This window comes from Vulpes vulpes, chromosome 12, assembly GCF_048418805.1.
Source record: "Vulpes vulpes isolate BD-2025 chromosome 12, VulVul3, whole genome shotgun sequence".
NCBI classification, from domain to species: Eukaryota; Metazoa; Chordata; class Mammalia; order Carnivora; family Canidae; genus Vulpes; species Vulpes vulpes.
This window is the reverse complement of record NC_132791.1, coordinates 109301257-109320426: the sequence shown is the minus strand read 5'-3', so window position 1 is coordinate 109320426 and position 19170 is coordinate 109301257. Positions and strand designations below refer to the sequence as shown.

General features: G+C 58.1%; 1 protein-coding gene across 5 annotated transcripts in view; it reads right to left on the bottom strand.

The window, feature by feature from the left end:
* Positions 1-19170, bottom strand: part of KIRREL3 (kirre like nephrin family adhesion molecule 3) — a 547594-nt gene that overhangs the window by 10897 nt on the left and 517527 nt on the right. For 2 of the 5 annotated variants that reach the window (XM_072729379.1, XM_072729378.1), the window contains exons 9-16: positions 16268-16416; positions 14924-15051; positions 13355-13481; positions 9476-9576; positions 7417-7615; positions 5855-5890; positions 2083-2265; positions 168-277 (exon numbers count right to left, since the gene is read on the bottom strand). In XM_072729379.1, the coding sequence (XP_072585480.1) occupies positions 168-277; positions 2083-2265; positions 5855-5890; positions 7417-7615; positions 9476-9576; positions 13355-13481; positions 14924-15051; positions 16268-16416 (1033 nt within the window). The remainder of the gene's footprint in view (positions 1-167; positions 278-2082; positions 2266-5854; positions 5891-7416; positions 7616-9475; positions 9577-13354; positions 13482-14923; positions 15052-16267; positions 16417-19170) is intronic. The other 3 variants (XM_072729381.1, XM_072729380.1, XM_072729382.1) reach the window with 3 other exon arrangements.

The window sequence follows — 19170 nt, the reverse complement described above, 5'->3', positions numbered from 1 at the left end:
GACTCTTTGTGGGCTCAGAGTGGGCGCCTGACCGATTATGGGGGAGGGCACATTCTGACCAAGGCCCTGCTTCTTGGGAGCATCCGGGCCACCCAGAGGCCTCCAGAACCAGGACCTTCGGGGCACACAGGTCGGGGAGGGGTGGGGAGAAGACGTGGCACTCTCACCATCAGCTGCTTGATGGTGGGGTGTTCCTCAGCCTCTCGACCAGAGGCTGGCTCCTTGTGGACGATCTCCACTCGGATGTCATTCTTGGCTGACACAACCCCTTTGAGATCTGGACATAAAATAGGAAAAGTGTAGATGACAGGTTCAGTCCTCATTCTCGGGCGTCAGGGCCTGAGACGTGAAGCCCCCACCGCCCCGGCCGCCCCCCAGATTTACCCTCCAGCCCCTGAACTCAGTAGCTTCTGCCCCCACCCACCCCCCATCCCACCAGTAGAACACCTGTCTGGATGTGCTGTGGGCTGCTGGGGCTTCACCTCGCTTTCTCTACTGGCCGGGTTACATCTACCTCAGCCTTTCACTGCTGCCGCCCTGGCTTGAGGGGCCATCCTCATCCATCCATCTCCCTTACAGAGCTCTGTCCTTTTTATCCTCCTTCTAGAAGTCTTCCTTGGCCTGCCCTACCAGGCCTGCTCTTGTCTCTCCATTCAGAGAATCACAAAATCTTATTGTTAGAAAGGGCCTCAAGGTCCCATGGCCAACGCACCCCTGCCCAAGGTCCCATGGGGTCAACCCTCACAGCCCTGACACGTGGTGGTCTAGCTCCTGTGTCAATGCTTCCGTGGTGGTGACTTTATGACTTCTGGGGGAGGCAGCCAATTTAGAGTTAGGAAACTCTGTTAGAAAACTCTTGCTTGTGGGGCACTTGGGTGGCGATTAAGCATCTGCCTTTGGCTCGGTTCATGATCCCAGGGTCCTGGGGTCGGGCTCCCTGCTCAGTGGGGAGTCTGCTTCTCCCTCTCCCTCTGTCATTCCCTTCGCTTGTGCTCTCTGGCTCCATCTCTCTGCCACAAAATCGTAAAAAAAACAATTCTCACTAAAACATGCTCCCCTATAATTTCCATTGAAAGGGTGGTGGGGGAGCTTCCAAGGCCACGTCACTGGGGGCAGGCAAGAGAGCTGAGGCTGGAGAGGGGGAAACCTAGTGGGGACACCCAGATTTCTTCGATACATCGAAGTGGTGGAGGGAGTAGGCCTCCTCTGACTATTCATATTATGCCTTAGGATCATTGAATGTGGGTCGCCTGGGTGGCTCGGCGGTTGAGCCTCTGCCTTCAGCCCAGGGCATGATCCTGGAGTCCCGGGATCGAGTCCCACATCAGACTCCCCGCAGGGAGCCTGCTTCTCCCTGTGCCTGTGTCTCTGCCTCTCTCTCTCTCTCTCTCTCTCTCTGTGTGTCTCTCATGAATAAATAAAATCTTTAAAAAAGAAAAAAAAAAAGATCATTGAACATTAGAACCAGCGGAGTCCTAAAAGTCCCATCATGCAATCCCTTACTATCACACATAGGGAAACTGAGGCTGGGAGTAGCTGTGGCCTGGCCAGGCTCACACAGTAAGGAAAGGTCAGGCCAGAAGCCGGTGCCCGGTGTTTGCCTCTGCTCAGGCACCCCGCGGGTCTGTCTTTCACACGTAACGTCAGAGCTGTGCCCAGGATGGAACCGGGCACACGCGACCCTTCAGGAGTGCACAGCACCAGAACTTCAATGCTGGTGACTCAAGACCTCTTCAAGTCTTCAGAAAGGGATTCCTTGAATGTTTTGTCCCTGCTGTGTGTGGGTGACCTACTCTTCTGGTTAGACTGGTAGAAACTAGAGGGCAGGGACCAAACCCCCCTCTCCCCCCAACCCCCTGTCAGATTTATCTCCGGTTCCATCCAGCCCGAGGAGTTCCATTCAAAGTGCTGGCTGGGGCCTCGTCAGATGGAGCTCAGTTTAGTCCAGTTCCACGAGGGCTGAGTGCCCGCTAGGGGCCAGACACCACGCAGAGCTCTGCCCGTAGGAGATGCCAAGTCCCCATCCCTACCCCAGCAGCTCACGGCACTATTAGGGCCCCCTGCTCATTGCCCCCTGCTTACTTGCTCTCCGGGGCAGTCTAAGCCTGGTTTTTTTCTCTGTCCCCCTCCCTGAGATCCCGGGTCTCCCTCCCGTACTTCTCTGGGAGCGGGCACAGCAGAAGGCCACAATGGTTGCCATAAGGACGAGGAAGGCCACGCCGGCTCCTACGGCCACCCCGATGATGACGGCCATCGGCACAGACTCTGCGGGAGAGAAGCAGGCACCGCCCATGAGAAACCCAGGACCCCGACTCTCCCCATCAGGGCCTTTACCCAGGTTCCCTGGGTGCGGCCCCTGCCAGGCTGGGGCCAGAGCACTGCACTCAGGCCCTCCTGGGGGGTGCCCCGGGGTGGGACTCCCCCAGGTGGAGTCCAACAGGGGTCAGCTCCAGCGGGGCTCAGGATGGAGGAGGGGGTGGGCGGAAGTGGGGACGAGGGAGCAGTGGTGGGTGGAGACGAAGGCAAGCGCACACGGGGTGGGGAGGGCCAGGGAGGGCCACCCGGAGATGAGAAGCAGCGCGGGGGTGCCGCGTGACTCCCTTCTGTACTAAACCAGGAATTTGCATCATGCGGTGGCTGGACGGTAGAAAGCCCTGGATTTTACTACAGTCACTTCCCTCCTTTGCCTGGCTTGAGCTCTCCTCCTCTCCCTGTTCCCAGGTACAGAGGATGGACATGGACAACCAGCTTCTAGAGAGTTCTCAGGCCGAGGCAGCTTCTCCTCACCGACCTGCTGGGCATCAGGGTCGTTGCTGCCAGCGGCCCAAGTCTTAGATGCTCAGGTGGGCTGGTGGGGGCGGGTGGTGGGGATCACAGCTCCCTCCAGCTCTCTAAGGAGAAATGCTCCCTTCCTTGGGCCCTTCACCCCCTAGTCTTGCTCCTTTCCCTCCGCGGCCAGACCTCAGGGGATCCTGGTCGCCCTCCCTGAGAGAGGCCCAGAACTCTAGCTAGGCAAGTCCTCGCTCCTTGCAGAATTTCTGTAGCTGTTTAGTGCCCTGGCCTAGTAGAGCTGCTAATGGGGTGCGTATGCGTGTAGGGAGTGGTCTTCAGACGGTCCTGGCCCTTCTGTGGCTGCAGATGGGTTGGAGCACAGGGTTTGGAACCCTGAACTGTCCACTGGAATAGAATTAGAAAATACAGGGACACCCGTGCCTGGATGGCTCAGTGGTTGAGCATCTGCCTTCAGCTCAGGGTGTGATCCTGGGGTTCCGCATCGGGGCTCCCCACAGGGAGCCTGCTTCTCCCTCTGTCTGTGTCTCTGCCTCTCTCTCTCTCTCTCTGTGTGTCTCTCTGAGTAAATAAATAAGGTCTTAAAAAAATAAAAAAGAAAGAAAATTTAGGGGCAGGGAGACCTAATGGTCTGCTGAGTCCGAGCCTCCTGTTTATAGATGGAAACAGTGAGGTCCAGAGAGGTCGCATGACTGGGTCAAGGACACACAGCTGCAGAAGGCCAGGGCCAACCCAGGCCTCCATTTGCTTCCCAGCCCCGTCTGCTGCATCACACAGCATCCTCCGAAGTTCACATGCTCCGGACAGCACGGACTCCAGCACGTTTTCTGAGCAACTTACTTCACCTCTCTTATCTCTAAAGCGGGATAATTATAGTGCCCACCTCAGGGGGTTGGGACAGGGTTCAGATGAGTGAATGCACGAAAAAGCCTTGGAACTGAGCCCTAGTCAAGGATTTGCTCCTGGTTCTGTCTGGGTAGAAGTGTAGCGGGCAGGTCAGAACCTTTAGGAAGAAGAAAATTCATTCTAGAGCTCCCTGCCCCCTAACCTGCCCTGTATTGTCAGTGTGGACGACTGCAGGGCGTCGGGGGATTTGCCTTGGGCTCAGGGTTAGTCTCTCATTGCTGTTGTTTGCTTTAAAAGGAGGAAGAGAGGAAGAAACCCTCAAGCCCTGGCCCCTGGAGATGTAGCTGGGAGGTGGCATGGTTTTCCCCTTCCGGGAGGAGCAGGTGCCTGGGGCCTGCAGTGTTGGTGGTTGTGCCACTACTTTAATTTTTTGTGCCATTACTTTCTTTCCACCCCAGGACGTGCACAGCAGTGCATTCATCACCTGCCTGTTGTGGCCGAAACCGAGACCGCGGTAAGAATGGCAGGGGAGGGGACAGGAGAAGGCGGGTGCCGACAACACTCCGGGATTCAACATGGGGGTGTCCGGGTTGGTCTCCACAGTCAGGAGTGAGAAAGGGGACCTGACCTCAGTAGACCTCAGTCAGACCTGCGAGCTTGCTTTGGTAAATAGGTGATTTCTGTCTTTAGGTTTTAATAGCTTTGGAAACGCATTGGTTCCGTACTTTTGAACTTTATTCATTTGGGTTCGATTCAGTTCCTCCTTGATTCCTCCTAAGTCTCCTTGGAAAAACCTGAGTCTCGCCTCAGCTGAGCTCAAAGCCAAAGGATGACCATGGAAGTTTCCATAAGCACTCCAGGCCTTGATGTCCCTCCCGCCAAACTAGAGGGCCAGGCAGCAGTACCTAAGGTGACTTCTGACCCTGGCATCTCGGGAGGCCACATTTCCTTCCGTTAACAGCCAGCAGGACACCGTCCTCTCTGGGGAACTGTCTCTGAGGGGGCGGGCCAGGCGCAGAGAGCGAGGGTCTGCTCGGGGCAGGGGGACCTCTGGGGTGGCGGTCCCTCTGCAGCCCGCCTGTGTGTCTTTCCTCCTTGCCTGGCTACCTGAGGCCTGGCCGAGGCCGCCCGTTCGGGCTGACCCTCTTGGCGTTGCCTGGAGAGCGGCTGGAGGAGGGTGCTGTCCACCTGCCCAGCCTCCCCTCCTTCCAAGGAGAGGAACTGGGCACAAGGAATCTCAGCCATGAAGGAAGGTGTCAGGGAGCTGTGGATGAGTGTGAAGACAGGTGACATGGAGATAGGAGGGCGACACCACCTCCAGCGCCAGGAGGGGCTGAGGGAGGACAGAGCAGGAGCTGATAACCCCGTGCACAGCCTCTAGGAGCTCTCCGGGCGGACTGCTGCTCTCAAGGTGCATGTCTGCCCAGGAATGGGGCTGTGGACCCCACAAGGGGCTTGATGGAGGAACTGGCGGGCCCTAGCTCCTGCAGGGTCATTGGGGTAGAGGACCCCCACCCAACCCTAATTTTCTTCATGGTCCTTGTCGGCCCCATGGAGTCTGGCTTGCAATGTCCTGATTTTCCTTCTGGGTTTCTGCTTAGAGAGTGGAGGCGATTGTCTCCTGTGGGGTCAAGTCAACCCTGGGAGCCTGGAGACCACCTTGCTGCCGGGTGCCTGGGGAGGGAGGCCCTGCCCAGTAGCCTCAGCCCCACGGGGGGCTGGATGATCACTCAGTGGGGAGCAGCAGGAGGCTGGGGAGGAGGCAGGAGAGTGGAAAGCATGGATTGGCATGGATGATGCAGGCCCAGGGGCTGGACACCCTGGCGTCCTGGGGAAGCATGGCCAAGCTGGTGATGATGTTGAGAAGCGGGAGGGAAAGTCCGGGAGAGCCTGGAACCAGAGGGAGGCCAGGCCAGGGCCGAGCTGACCCCAGAGGGGAGGAGCCCAGGGATTCGAAGAGAAGGGATGAGGGAGGAGCAGAGGGGGAGGAGCAAGGAGCTCAGGGGCTGCAGAGGAGACAGGTCTCTGGGGTCTCTAGCCCCCCCACTGGCCGGGAAGCCCTCTCTCTGCTCTGGCTGCGCTAAAGCCTGGAGGTGGGGGGAGGGCAGAGAAGTTAGTGGCCTCCAGCGGCCTCCCTACCCCTTTCAGGGTCCCTCCCCCACTAGCCCAGAGGTCCCTTCCTCCCAGCCCGGGGGAGTTCTCATGTCTCCTTCCGTACCTGCTTCCAGCCCGGCTCCCGACTTCATTTCCGAACCTGTTTGGAAATAAAGCAAGCGTCCACAGCCAGGGCCTGGCCGGCCAGGGTGGGGTGGGCCTGGGGCCGGCCACCTGGTGGGGATCGGGACGAGGGGCTCCCTCCTCTCTCGTGTTTCCGGGACCGCCCAACGGACCCAGGCTAGCTGAACTGAACTTGGCGTTCTTTCAGGCTGACTTAGAAGAGACCCCAGAGGGGCAGGGACCGGAGAGAGAAGTGAGGGCTTGGGACGGGGTGTGGGTTGTCTGGGGAGGTTGGGGTGAAAACACTAAAGGGAGGGCATGGGGGTGGGGTACTTGGGGGGGAAGACATGGAGGACAGCAACGGGGAGGGGGTGCTGGGAGGGTTTAGGATGATGTGTGGATGATAGTATGCAAATTATGTGCAAAGCATTATGCAAAGCAGCACCTATTAGTGAAGAGGTGTAGGGAGACACGGATCCACAGGGTAGCGCTGAGGACCCAGGGGTCCAGCTGAGACCACCTGCTTGGCCCAGAATCTCTTGCCAGGCCCTGACAGTCTGTGGGTGAGCCTTCATCTTAGAGGGGAGGGACACTGCCAGGGCCGCCCTGTCTGCCATAGACTGAACCCCCCAGCAAAGGGGCAAGATCTGGAGCCCATTTCAGGACCACTGTGCTGCTGGCTGTCTGCCAAGCTTCTCGAAACCACCCTGCTGTGGGCCCCTCGGAGGGCCCCATCGCGTGGTCCACGTGAGACCTTCAGGCAGGGACTCGAGTTCTCAGCATCTCTCTGAGCAGGAGCTGGGCCTTCTGTACCTGGGGTCTCATCGGGAATGGGCCTTCCTCCCTCCTCCTCCTCCCTCTCGCCCACCCAGCAGCTCTGAGCCCTCCTGCCCAGCGCTGCCCTCTGGATGGAGCCCCCTGCAGAGCACAATGCTCCATATGTCCTCTGTGCTCCCGGAGGAACTGCCCGTGATCTGAACCTGACCTCCCCATGCACCAGGGTTGGGCGCAGCTCAAGCGTTATCCCTTAGCTTGGCATGAGCACCGGCTGGGGGACTTTCAGGTAACCTGATTGGCCTGTGGTCTTAATGGGCTGGGCCACGTTCCCCAACATATCTGTCCTGGTGTAATCCCTCAATGGGCTGTACACACACCCTTAAGGACGCTAGGGAAATGCCCAGTGCCCAGAATCCAGGGCCCTTAGAAGCTTCTGGAAGGCTCATCATGGCACTCAGCTTGCCTTATTCTGTGGTCACCTTTTCCTGAAACACTGCCCTGGAGAACCACAACCCTAGCATGTTTCTCTCTCTCTCCTTTCCTGGTGTGGGCTAAGGTCTTCACCTCGGGGGACCTGGACCCAGGAGGGCCACTTTCGGTGACCCGACCAAGGCTGCATAGCACGTCAGGAAGAGCGCCGTGACTTGTCCCCAGGCTCACACTGCCTATAACCTCAGCTGGGCTCTGTAGGCTCAGGAGCCTGGAAGACCTTGCCTGGGGCCCTGCCCTTGGCGGGGAGGGGGCCTGCTGGTCCCCTCATCCCCTGGTGGCCCTGGCGGCCCCCACCTTGCTCCTTGAGCCGGATGATCTCTGTGTCGGAGCCAAAACTGTTCCAAGCGGTACAGTTGTAGATGGTCTGGAAGTCGGCCCGCACGATGTTGCTGATGCTCAGGGTGGAGATGACCCCCTCTTCGGTGCTGACCGTCTCCACCGTGTAGCGCCCTGACGTCCCTGACTCCAGCACATTCTCCTTCCAGGACCAGGCCTGTCCGAGATGCGCAGAGTTAGGAGCAGACCTTCCCACCAGGGCTGCTGTTCCAGGGCCGGTGCTGCCGGGCTCACCCCCGGGCATGTGTGCAAATGGGCACATGCATACATAACACACCACACTGCAAATGTGTGTGAACACAGTACACACAAACACACGTCACTACACGCGTACACACACCGCGCCAACACACGCACGCACACACTCATACCCATGTACGCACACAGGAAGGAGGTGGGGCCGCCCCAGAGGGCATTTCCATCAACGGGAGGCCTCATGTGGCTCTGGCCTGGGACATTTTCTGGGCGAACAGGGAACTCCGTGCCAGCGATCAGAGCCCTTCCCTTGGCTGGCCTTTTGCTGCCCTGGCAGGTGGAGTCACTGAGCCTAGTTTTGTTACGCTGCTCATTTGGACAAAGATATGTTCCAAGACTTGTATTTGTGACCATCTTAACCTGTCTTAGCTGGCAGCTTAATTTTTCTCGGAGCCATTTCACAATTCTCAGTGTGTAAGCCCCTGGCACATACACCCTGGCTCGCAGCGTTTGTGAGAATGCGGCAATCAGTGCAGGTTAATGCTTGGAGGTCATGGGTGAGGTGCCAGTGCTTTCTCAGACTTGGCACTGGGGACATTCTAGACTGGATCATTCCTGGTGGGAGGACTGCGGCGGGTGAGGGGGGCTGTCTCATGCATCGTAGGATGTTTAGCAGCATCCCCGGCCCCCACCGACTCGATGCTGGTGGCACCCCTCCAGTTGTGACAACCTAAACCATCTCCAGACAATGCCAAGTGTCCCCTGGGGGCCAAAGTCTTCTGGGTTGAGAACCGCTGGCCAAGCATGGATCTCTATGAAGAGAAGGATGGTGTGCATATGCTCAAGAGGCAGTGGATTATTCTGCGATAGGCATGGGTTACAGTTATAGCTTAAAAAAAAATTAAAGGGCAAAGGGAATGGGAGAGGAGGCATAGGTATTAGTTCTCTGTATGACTTCTTGCAGTTGGTATTTGAATTTTTTTCAGACCGTGAGTGAGCCGAATGCCTGAGAAAGTGTGTAACATGAGTAATGCCCTAACAGTATCGGAGTTTACAGGACAACAGCCTTAGCGTTTACAGCTTCAGCACGCACTCGCCCCTGTTGCTCAGTGTGCGCTCCCTACGCCCTCCCTGGCACCACCGCAAAGGCTCTGCGGAGTTGACCCGGGGAAGTCTTCTATCAGAAGCCTTCTAGGCATCAGGAACTACTAAAAATAGCATCTGACTCCTGACTCCTGCTAATGCTAGAAGTGCTCACCCTTCTCCGTTTCTGGGCCAGAGCGTGAACTCTTCAGGTTGCCTTAGGGCACCTGGGGGATGACTTTTGCAGAAGGGAGGGCAAACAGAATGATACTTTTGGTGGGGTGGGGGTGAGGGGAGAACCTTGGTAAGTGGGGCAGGGCTCTCCATGGGCATTAGGGCTGTGAGGGCCAATAGAGGACGATGACCCTGGGGGGCAAATAGAGGGGATTGCCGACCACACACCACAAACTCTGTTTAAGATTTTGCCAAAGCCTGGCCTTGACCCCGGGAAAGGGAAGCAATCACTTGTCATTCCTTTCTGCTCCCCTCACCTGTGTGGCCCTCTGCTCCTAGGCCGCAGAATCTGGCCGGAAGCATTACATTGGGGGCATAGCTGGACAGCAGAGCAGAGTTAAGACATTTGCAGACCAACCCTGGGAGCACATCGTCTTCACGATGTCTTTCCTACAGCTTCCCCCCCGAGGACAGGAAGCTCAGAAGTGTGCCCCGGGCTTGGTCCCAAGCTGCGGGCTGTGCTCACGGTGCCCCCGGCCTCCCCTCCCAGCCCCAGAGCACTCACGATTCGGTCGGGGGGCGGCGTGCTCCGGATGAAGCACTTGATCTGGCCCTTCTCCCCATGGAGGGCATGCTGGGTCTGCGTGCTGGAGATGATGGGGGGTCCTGTTGGGGAGATAGCATCACATCAGGGATTCAGGAAAGGCGGGCCCCGGCTGGAACCACTCCATCAAGGCAGTGGTTCTGCAAACATTTACTGGAGGCCGGTATGTGCAAGGTAACGTGCAAGGCAGGGGACTCAAAGATAAATTAAGTGTTCAGTCATAAACCTCTCAAGGGATGGCGAGTCAGAAAGCCCAGGGGACATAAATAACCGTCATAAAATGTGAGTGTCGGGACCGGGGAGCAGGACAGAGGAAGTGCTAACGGACTTCGGAGGAGAGAGAATAATTCAGCCGGTGGATGGGGGAAAGCTTTATGAAGCAGGTGGGAAACCTAAAAAGGGAGTAAGGGAAGTGTGGGAGACTGAGGGACCTAAGCAATGTTACCTCTCTAACTAGTATCCCCTCGGCCTCCGGCGGAGTCCCATTCGAGCCAGTCTCCCCTGTGTCCAGGAGAGGGCGCGCTTGCCTAACGAACCGGGGAGGAGGGGCCCTAACGCTGCTGCTGCTGCTTCTCCACCCAGGGAGGGGTCGCCCAGGGTAGGGGGGTGCACTGGGCATGGACACAGCCTTCATCGCACATGTCTTAGGAGATCCCGCAGGTCACGGACTTGCCTGCCTCCACATTTGTACCCAGACGGCCCAGGTGTCGTGACCATGGCTGCAAAGCTGACCTGCACCTGACCATGATCCCACCCAGGGTGTGTGTGTGTGTGTGTGTGTGTGTGTGTGTATGATGGGGAAGCGAGAGAAAAACATGGTTATGGATGTTCTCCAGGAGCACCTGTCTCATCCACCTTGTCCCACAGCCTAGAGAGCCTACAGGGAGCCTGACGTCCAGAAGCCCCCCAAAGTCCAGAAGAGCAGAGCTTCCCGTCCGGTTCTCCCTTTCATCTAACCTAGGTCCTTCCCACGCAATGCCCACCTGGCACAGAGAGGAGGAGGGGGGAGAGGTGGACTCAGCTGTTGGCTCAGCCAACTTCCTGACTGGACTGGGTGCCTGAAGCAAGGGGTGTGGGGATGGAGACCTTCGAGGCCCCTCCCAATCCCTGAGGGTCTTGGGCGGGAGGAGGGAAAACAGAGGAGAAAGAGCTGGAGCAAGGGATGGGGAGGAGAGGCAAAATTATGCGGGGGAACAAAACAAAAATTGCTGCAAACATAATTGCTGTTTATTAGCCACCTTAATTAAAACAGATTTGCATTTCTATGAGTAGCTCTCTGCCAAGGGTGGGGGGCGGGCATACTGGGGGACTTTCAGGTGACTGTTGCATTTAAGACGGCTGACAGCTCGGAGCTGGTGCGGCTGACGGGGGGACCCTTCAGGTAAGGGCTTCCACCTGAGGCGGCGCCCAGCGTGGGCCCAGCGAGTCTCTCTCTTACATATTCTTGCTCCAAGAAGCCTTTGGCCCAAAGGCAGGAGGGCTTGATGTTTTAGGCACTCGGAGGGCACTTTGTTTTGCTGCCGGCTGAAAGGGATGATACGGGCACACCCTTCCCTTTCCCCCCCTCACTTCCCAGGAGCTAGGGATTCTCTCGGGGGATTCTCTGGGGGGCTTCTCGGGCGATTGGACAAATGCATAAGCATTTAACGGCATCTTAGAAGAAAAACCAAATCAGAATAAAGGTGGAGCTGGCCAAAGCACAGGGTAGTATGGTTCTTCTCCCCCTTCCTGCAGACCACGGGTTGGAGCCAAACCAGTGATGAGGACCTGTGCCAGTTTACTCCCCAAAGGGCAAGGGGCCACTGTCGCCCACCAGCTGGGGTTTGTTGTGGGGAGAAGCCCATCTCATTGTGGATCCTTTCATAAGGTCCGTCCCGTCAGCCCAGTCCAGGCCCCTTCCCATAGATCTTCCCTCCATGTGTTCTCTAGAAAATTCCTCTTCCTTGCTAGCTTTTGCTCCTCGGCATTAATCCATCCCCCTGCATCAGGGCGAGATGACCCCAGTTCAGCAGAAACACACACACACCGGCTCCTTGCTTCACTCCAATCCCTCGGGTGTTTCTCTTCCTGGTGCCCTAGGGGAGCCTGTGCCCAGAGGATTGGAGGCAGAGGAGGGGGATTTAAACACCATCCTTGAGGAAGGGGGTGGAGATCCAACCCTGCGTGGCCACCAGGGCCCAGGCTGGGGTGTCCCTTCCAGGAGAACTGTCCTTCTGAGGTCTGCATTCCCTTCTGGAGAGACCACGTTGAATCCCTGCTGGGAAATGCCTGAACGTCTAAAGTGACAATGGAACGTCAGTCCCTCCTTTATCTGCCTTGTTTTCCCCTAAAATGAGGATGTTCCTTTAAAAGCTTCAGGCTTGGGGGCCCCTGGAGACCACGCGTGAGTCTGGGGGTCCCCAGCCCCGCCCGTCACGGGCCAGCCCCCAGAGCGGACAACGGGGAGGCCACCGCTCTCACCAGGGCCTGGCGCCTGGGCCCAGTGTCAGACACCAGAGCAGCAGGAAAAGGCTGCAGCCTGCGTTGCCATGGATATACGGAGGCGCGATCAGATGATGTTATTTTTAGCCTTGCAGTGCCAATTTATTGGTGGCATCCTGGGGACACAAGGGGGAAAGCACAAGACTCCTGACTCATGAGGGGAGTCTGCCCAGGACAGGTGGCCTGCAGGTGCCCCCGGTGTCCGAGTACACTCACCCTCCCTCTGGGGCTGCCAGACTCTGGGGGAGGAGGAGAGGAAAAGAAATAGGTGGAGGGGGGCTGGCTGATGGGGAAGCCAGAGGGGGGGCGGCCAAGGAAGCACCAAGCTGGCTTTAGTTCCCTAGCAAAGGGGGAGAAGAGACGAGGCTGCCTGTGGGCAGCTTCCTGGGTCCAGATGAAGCCGGGAGGGCAGATTTCTAGAACACAGCTCAGCAACCTCCCTCAGGGCCCTGATCTGGGGCCAGCACCCAGGGCCCTACAAATGTGAGTCTGGGGCTCGGGTCCTGCAGGGGCTCAGAGCCTCGGGGCTTTGACCAGAGGCCGACTCGGTGGGACCAGGGCCCCAGAAGAGGGAACCCAAAAATCCAGGGAAGTGAGGACGTTTGGAAAGACCAGAGGGACTTGGCCTGAGCTTTTCTCTCTCTCTCCAACCAGCAGCTCTGTTTGCCCAGCACGGCCCGAGTGCGTAGCATGGCAGGGACATCAGATTTCCATCCTGGTGCCCCAGCCTTCTTGGGGTCTGACCCAGCTTCTCCGAGACCGTCTACATGCCAACATCCAGGCCCATCTGATACTCTGTCCCCTAAATGATTCATCTGACCATCATCTGTGCTCTTGGAGAGATCTGAAACCCTCTCCTGCTGTAATGGTTTTATGGTAGGTGATAAGACACGTTCTCTGCCCTCAAGAGGACCCCCCTGAATGCTTGGTCTTGTGGAAATTGTGACAGGTCTCTCTGACTGAGCAGCTGTCACGCAATGGGACAGGGCCAACCAGGAGTCCCAGAGATGCTCCCTTAAATTCCCTCCAGGCCCACAGTCGAGGTCAGAGGGTAGATAAGGGATAGTTGGCTGCCTAGTGATCCTCTGACCCTTTCCTCGTGGCCAGCACCCACTCTCAAGGCTGGGGCCCCTTAGCAGAGAAGGAGGAGGGTGACCCAAGTAGCAAGGTCCTTCCTCACCTCAGAGCTGGGCTTTGACACAGACTCCAAGAGGTGGACAGAACTACTGGATGGACCCAGGTGGGAGGTGGAAGCAAGGCCCAGGACCATGGACAGTCCCTTTGAGGCCAGGCCCAAGACCGAGGTGCCTTGGGCACGCTCTGCTCCCTCCCAGCCTCTCCGCATGAGTAGGGGCTTACCATTGACTGTCAGGGTCACCTCTCGCTCCCCGGCTCCCACCCGGGGCACCACGGCTCGGCACACGTACTTCCCAGCATCTTCCTGGCGGACGGTTTTGAGGGTCAGGGTCTTTTCGTTGCTCAGCACCTGCGAGAATTGCAGAGGATCAGACACAGAGAGCAGAGCTGGGCTCTGTCTCCCAGAACCGGGAGGGCTGAGAGGCAGGCCTGCGCTAAGTGACGCGGGCTTCAGCACATCAGGGAGGACCAGGGGCGGGGTGAGAGGCCATGTGCCCAGTGAGCTGTTGGGGGGGGGCAGTCTGCAGCTACACACCAGCTGGCAGCCCTAAGGGCCCGGCCCCTGGGGGAGAGGGGTGTGTGGAAGGAGGCAGGTTCCCCCTGGCTGGGGCCCGGAGCCTGTCTCACGCAGGCAGGGCTGCCCACCAGCCCGAACCAGGCTGGCCCCACTGAACCTGTTGGAGACTGCCTGCATCTGTCTTTTCTGAGTCATTTTCAGGATCTTTTTTGGGAAAGAGTTTGGGGTGATCCAAAGACTTTGGGCAGCCCCGGTGGCTCGGCGGTTTAGCGCGGCCTTCAGCCCAGGGCGTGATCCTGGAGACCCGGGATCGAGTCCCACGTCAGGCTCCCTGCATGGAGCCTGCTTCTCCCTCTGCCTGTGTCTCTGCCTCTCTCTCTCCTCTCTGTGCTTCTCATGAATGAATAAATAAAATCTTTAAAAACAAAAACAAAGACTTTGGCATTAGCTAGCTCTGAGTTCGAAACCTGACTTCGGCGGTGACTACCTGTGTGGCCCTGGGCCGATACTGATCTGCTCTGATGCTCTTGCCTTATTTCTACGATGGGGCGGTCCCGCTCCTAGGATGGTGTCGTGTCTGGCACATAGTAGGCCACACAGAGGTCTGTCCTGCCTTGACCTCCCTCCTCGAGGGTCTCGCTCGTCCTCCTGAGGGGAAGGATGTCTGCTAAACTTAAACACACTAAAAAACACATATATTTTAAAAGAGGAACACAGGAAGGCCACGGAGCTTAACTTGAAATTGGAAGGATAACTTGACTATTTGGGGAAAGTAGAAATGCCTTTCTAGAGACCTTTTACTCCCTGCATATAGGTGACTACCTATTCTTCTCTTTTTTTTTTTTTTTAAGATTTTATTTATTTATTCATGAGAGACTCAGAGAGAGAGACGCAGAGACATAGGCAGAGTGAGAAGCAGGCTCCGTATGGGGGGGCCTGATGTGGGACTGGATCCCGGGACCTGGGGTCACGCCCTGAGCCAAAGGCAGAGGCTCACCCCCTGAGCCACCCAGACACCCCGACCACCTGTTCTTCTTCTTCTTTTTTTTTTTCCCCCACCTGTTCTTCTTATAAGGTTTGTGATAGGGCAAAACTGCAATACTTGAATGTGTTTAGGACTGAGGGGGTATCTGGGGTTCCCTCTCCTCTTTCTGGGGTCCCTCCCCCTTCAGCTTATCCTGGAGGCTGATGCCCCCAGTTGAAGAGTGAGGGGGGGCCCCAGCAGGCTGCTCCCATGGTCTGAAGCCCCTGTGGGGTCTGCGTTGAGCACTTACCACGCCCGAGCCCCGCTTCATCCAGACGATGGTCAGGGATGGGTTGCCTGTCCAGGCACAGCTGAAGACAGCATCGGAGCCCAGATCCACGAGCAGGGATTGGGGCTCTGTGGTCATCCTGGGCCCAACTGTGAGAGCAGGAAGGGGAGAGACAGGGCTCTTGGTGGGCCGGGAGCTCTGGGAGAGGGGTCGGGGAGAAGGAAAGACCCCTGCCCCCAGCCTGGCCTCCCTCGGGCCCGCCCGCCCACGGGCAGCAGTAGCCCTAGCCAAAAGGGCTCTGGCCCCAGTTCTGCTGGGACCGCCCCCAGGGCTCTCCCATTTCCACGCCTATGTCCTGGTTCCAGGAAGCTTCCGCCCCAGCCTGCAGGCAGAGAGGACTCCCTCCTGCCCCTCAAATCCTGGGTGTTGGGATCTTCGTGTGTCTGCCTTCAGGTCAATGGCCCACCTCCTCCAGGCTTCAGCTTTGTGACCTGGGGTTGAGTTACCCTGTGCCCCTGGCCTCCCTGAGCCCACCCCCCCCAGGGTCCTCCAGGGGGCTCTGAGATAAGGCCTGGAGGAAGCCCTGCCTCTCCCCATGCTCTCCCCTTGCCTCCAAGCCCCAGGGTTATCTGCTAAGTGTTGGTGAGCATCCTCTCCGCCCTCCCCGCCGCCTGTACCAGAGCACCTGCCAACCAAGGCTCGGTCCCCAGAGTGGGTGCCAAGGTGGAATTTCAGGCAGAGTGACAGGAGGGCGTGCAGACAGCCGCTTAGCTGCTTTCCAGGAGCAGAAGAATGTGAAAACCAGGGTCAGGAGGCCCGGATTAGTCCCCCCAAAAGGGGAGTCACAGCACTTTCTATTGAGGCCGCTGGGGGCTTGGGGAGGGCTCAGGCGGAAAGTGCTTCTAAAAATGTAACCAGCAGCAGATGAGCTGATGCTCTTTGCTTGAACGTATCCAACCTGCTGGTCAGTGATGGGCTGGTTCACCGGGGAGAGGGTGCTGTCCCTGCTGGCCGCCAGAGGGAGGTGTCCTCGGGTCCCTACTGGGAGGCCGCGGGGCCGTTCTGGGCTCCAGAATCACTTGAACCTGGCCTCCGCTCTCTTTCTGCCACTCAGTGAGTGACCTTGGGCCTCCATCCCCTCATCTGAGGGATGGGTATAACAATTCCTGCCTCCCTGGGTTACACCAGGGTCGGGGTAAGCCGGAGACCCCCCACGAAGGAGCTGGTCTTGAAGCGGGCAGCGCTGTGAGCTTGTGAGGCATTGCTCTGTTGTGTGCAATAGCCCAGCAGGTTTCCTGCGCCCCGAGCAAGGCACAGACACCCCAGGGCCGCCGGCCCGCGACGCACCCCGACGGCTGCACTCACAGTAGACGTCCACCGTGCGGCTGATATTGGTGCTGCCCAGGGCGTTGGTCACCTCGCAGGAGACAGGCTCCGAGAAGTACGTGTAGTCCACGGCGGTGCGATAGACCTCTCCAGATGCTTCCTTGATGATCTGGCCCCGCTTGGCCCACCTGTAACACAGACCCCCCGTGCGCATGTGAGGCTGTGGATAAGAGGGTACCCCCATCCCACAGGAAAGCGAGGCATTGTGGCATGGGTGGCACAGGGCAGCCCCCCCAGGGGTCCCTCAGTGCCGGGGGGGGTGCATCGCCACAGAGGGTAACTTCCAGGACTAGGGGAACAGTTGGTGTTGGAGGCAGTGGGGTTTGGTCCGTGGGCCACCAGGCAAGGCAGTTCGTGGCACTGGACAAGCAGGTGATCCTGGAGAGAGAGGGTGGACTACTCAGAAGGTCCGCCCATCTGACTGGCTGGGAAATGACTAACGCACCGTTGTCCCTGGACACTCGGCCATCCTGCCCTGGGCTCTGCTGAGGGCCCTGACTATTGGGATCCACGCTGGAAGAGAAGGAGGCCGACCGAGGCCTAAAGGCCTGCACCCATATATGCGTGCATAGCCACGTGCACGCGCACACACACGTATAGGCGTGCACATATATATAGGAACTTAACTTCAGACAAGGTGGGGAGTTGTGGGAGGGTCTCAGCCAGGGGGTCCCGATGGCCCTTCTTCCCACTGGGCCTGTCCTGACTTCTGCCCCCAGGGTGGCTCTCTTCATGGTGCCCTCTCTCGCCTCCCAGGGATGGCATTTGCCCTTTTTGCTCTTTTTTCCTGCCCAGCGTCTACCCTCCCATCCAGGCTTCACTCCTCGGAGGCTTCGGCTTCATCAGTCCTGGTTTGGTCAGAGAGGCCAGAAGACGGCTGCGCGGACATCTCTCATTCTCCAATGGGTACCCCGAGAGGGGAGAGACTGAAGGGCCCTGGGCTCGCCCGGGGTCTTGGTCCTGGGGCGGTGATCACTGCACTGGACCAGTGACCGGGTCACTGCTATCTATGAGGCAGTGCTGGGAGCCCCCAGGGACACGCGTGTGCGTGCATGTGTGTGCGTGTGCGCCCGTGTGTGTGCAGGGGTGGGGCCTTTCCTTACAGGTCCCCAGGGAGAGAGTTAACAACTTCCCCCGGTTTAACCCTATTGTGGACAACACTTGCTTTTTAAATTATGAAACTTCCAACCAGACTCCTCCTATTCCAAGCCTATTTTGGGGCGTTTGTGCTTAGTGTCACCCCTTGACCATGACACCCGGGAACTGCAGCTTCCCTGCTGCCGCTGCCTTCGCCTCCCCTGCCTCTCCTTCCTGGAGCCTTCACTGGTACCACAGAGGACCATCCCCTGCCTTCCCTCCCTGGGCTTCACGCTCAGGCCGGCCCGTCCGGCCCCGAGAGACGGCCGAGTCTTGGCATCACATGGAGAGCCCGGACTGGCACCATGCAGTTATTATCGTGAGTTAATATCACATAATTATTAAGAACATGATTAATAATAACAATTATAGTTTAACAACAGAGCAAACCATAGCTCCCTGAGAGCTTAAGGAGCTTCCCAACAAACCATTATGAGTTATTCATGAATCATTTCAATTTCTAACTTTAATTTAATGACCAGACTTAACTGTCAGGCGTAGCCCCTGCCTGAGGCAGATGAATTCAGTCCCAGACACACGGTTGGGGATCTGCGTCCAGCCTCTGCTCCTTCCGCCCTGGGGTCAGGTGGTGGGAGGCTGGGGTGTGGGCTGCAGGGGGCAGGACCTCGAGGAGGGTGGGCTGAGCCCCTTCCTGCTCCCAGGCCTGCTCCTGGCTCGGGGTAGAGAGGCTAGGGAGACTGGGCGAGCTGGACCTCATGGGGGGTCCTCTTTTGTTCTGAGCTCCTGGAGAAGGTGGGGCCTCCTCCTCTTCTCTGGGCCCTTCCAGGTGTAGGCCACTGAGGATGGAGCTCTGTTGGCTCCCTGCTGAGGACTTCAGGACAGCGGCTGGGGAGCCCACGATGGCTTTGGTCCCCGGCAGGGAGGCACTGTCTGAGCCTGGCCCACTGGCAGTGGTTGCCCCTGGCCCCCCAGGCCCGTCCTTAGAGGCGGAATGGGGTGCAAGAGGAATTCCTCTCCTCGGGACGGGCAGGAGCTGGCTGTGGGGGCTGGGCCCTCTGGTACCTCATGGGGCCCAGGCCTTTGTGGGACATCCCAAAGGTCCTGGCTCTTATCTTGCTCAGCCTTTTTCATCCCTTTCTTTATATTCTGCTCCCACACCAATAAAACCCTCTGCAGGGACCCCTTTCAGAAGCTCAGACGGCTCCTCCAAGCCGTGGGCCACGGGGTCAAGGGTGACCTGGAGCAAGGCCACCTGTGTCAGCCCTTCCCTCTCCTCTCCCTTCTCCGGCCTGGCTTTTGCCTCCTCCTGCTTCTAGCTGGACCCTGCGAGACGCCCTCCCCCCAGCCCTGCCTCCCCCAGCCCCGTCTGAAAAGGAGTCAGATTAAGCTTTTCCTAATCAATGTCTAATTTGGCGGGAGCAAATGTAAGAGGATTAATTATTTATATCACAGAATCAAGAGGCTTGGCTGTCACAGCTGACAGGCTGTCCTTAAACAGCCCGGTTTCACACTGGACGCTGGTCCCACTCGGGACCTTCGGATGGGGGGGCCTGGGGGTGCAGGGGAGCCTCTGAGGACAGTGGGGAGAAGCAGGTGGGGAGAGACCCGCTTCGGGCTCCCGGGCCTGGGGTGGGGGGTGGGGGGCAGCTGAAGGGACAGGTGGGTCGTCCGCACCTGCTCCCGCGCCCACCCGGGGCCTCTTTCTGGGTGCTGGGGTGGAGGAAGCAGGTCTCTAATTTCTGAGATCACAGCCTGGTGGTGGCACAGGAGGAAGCAATCAAGAC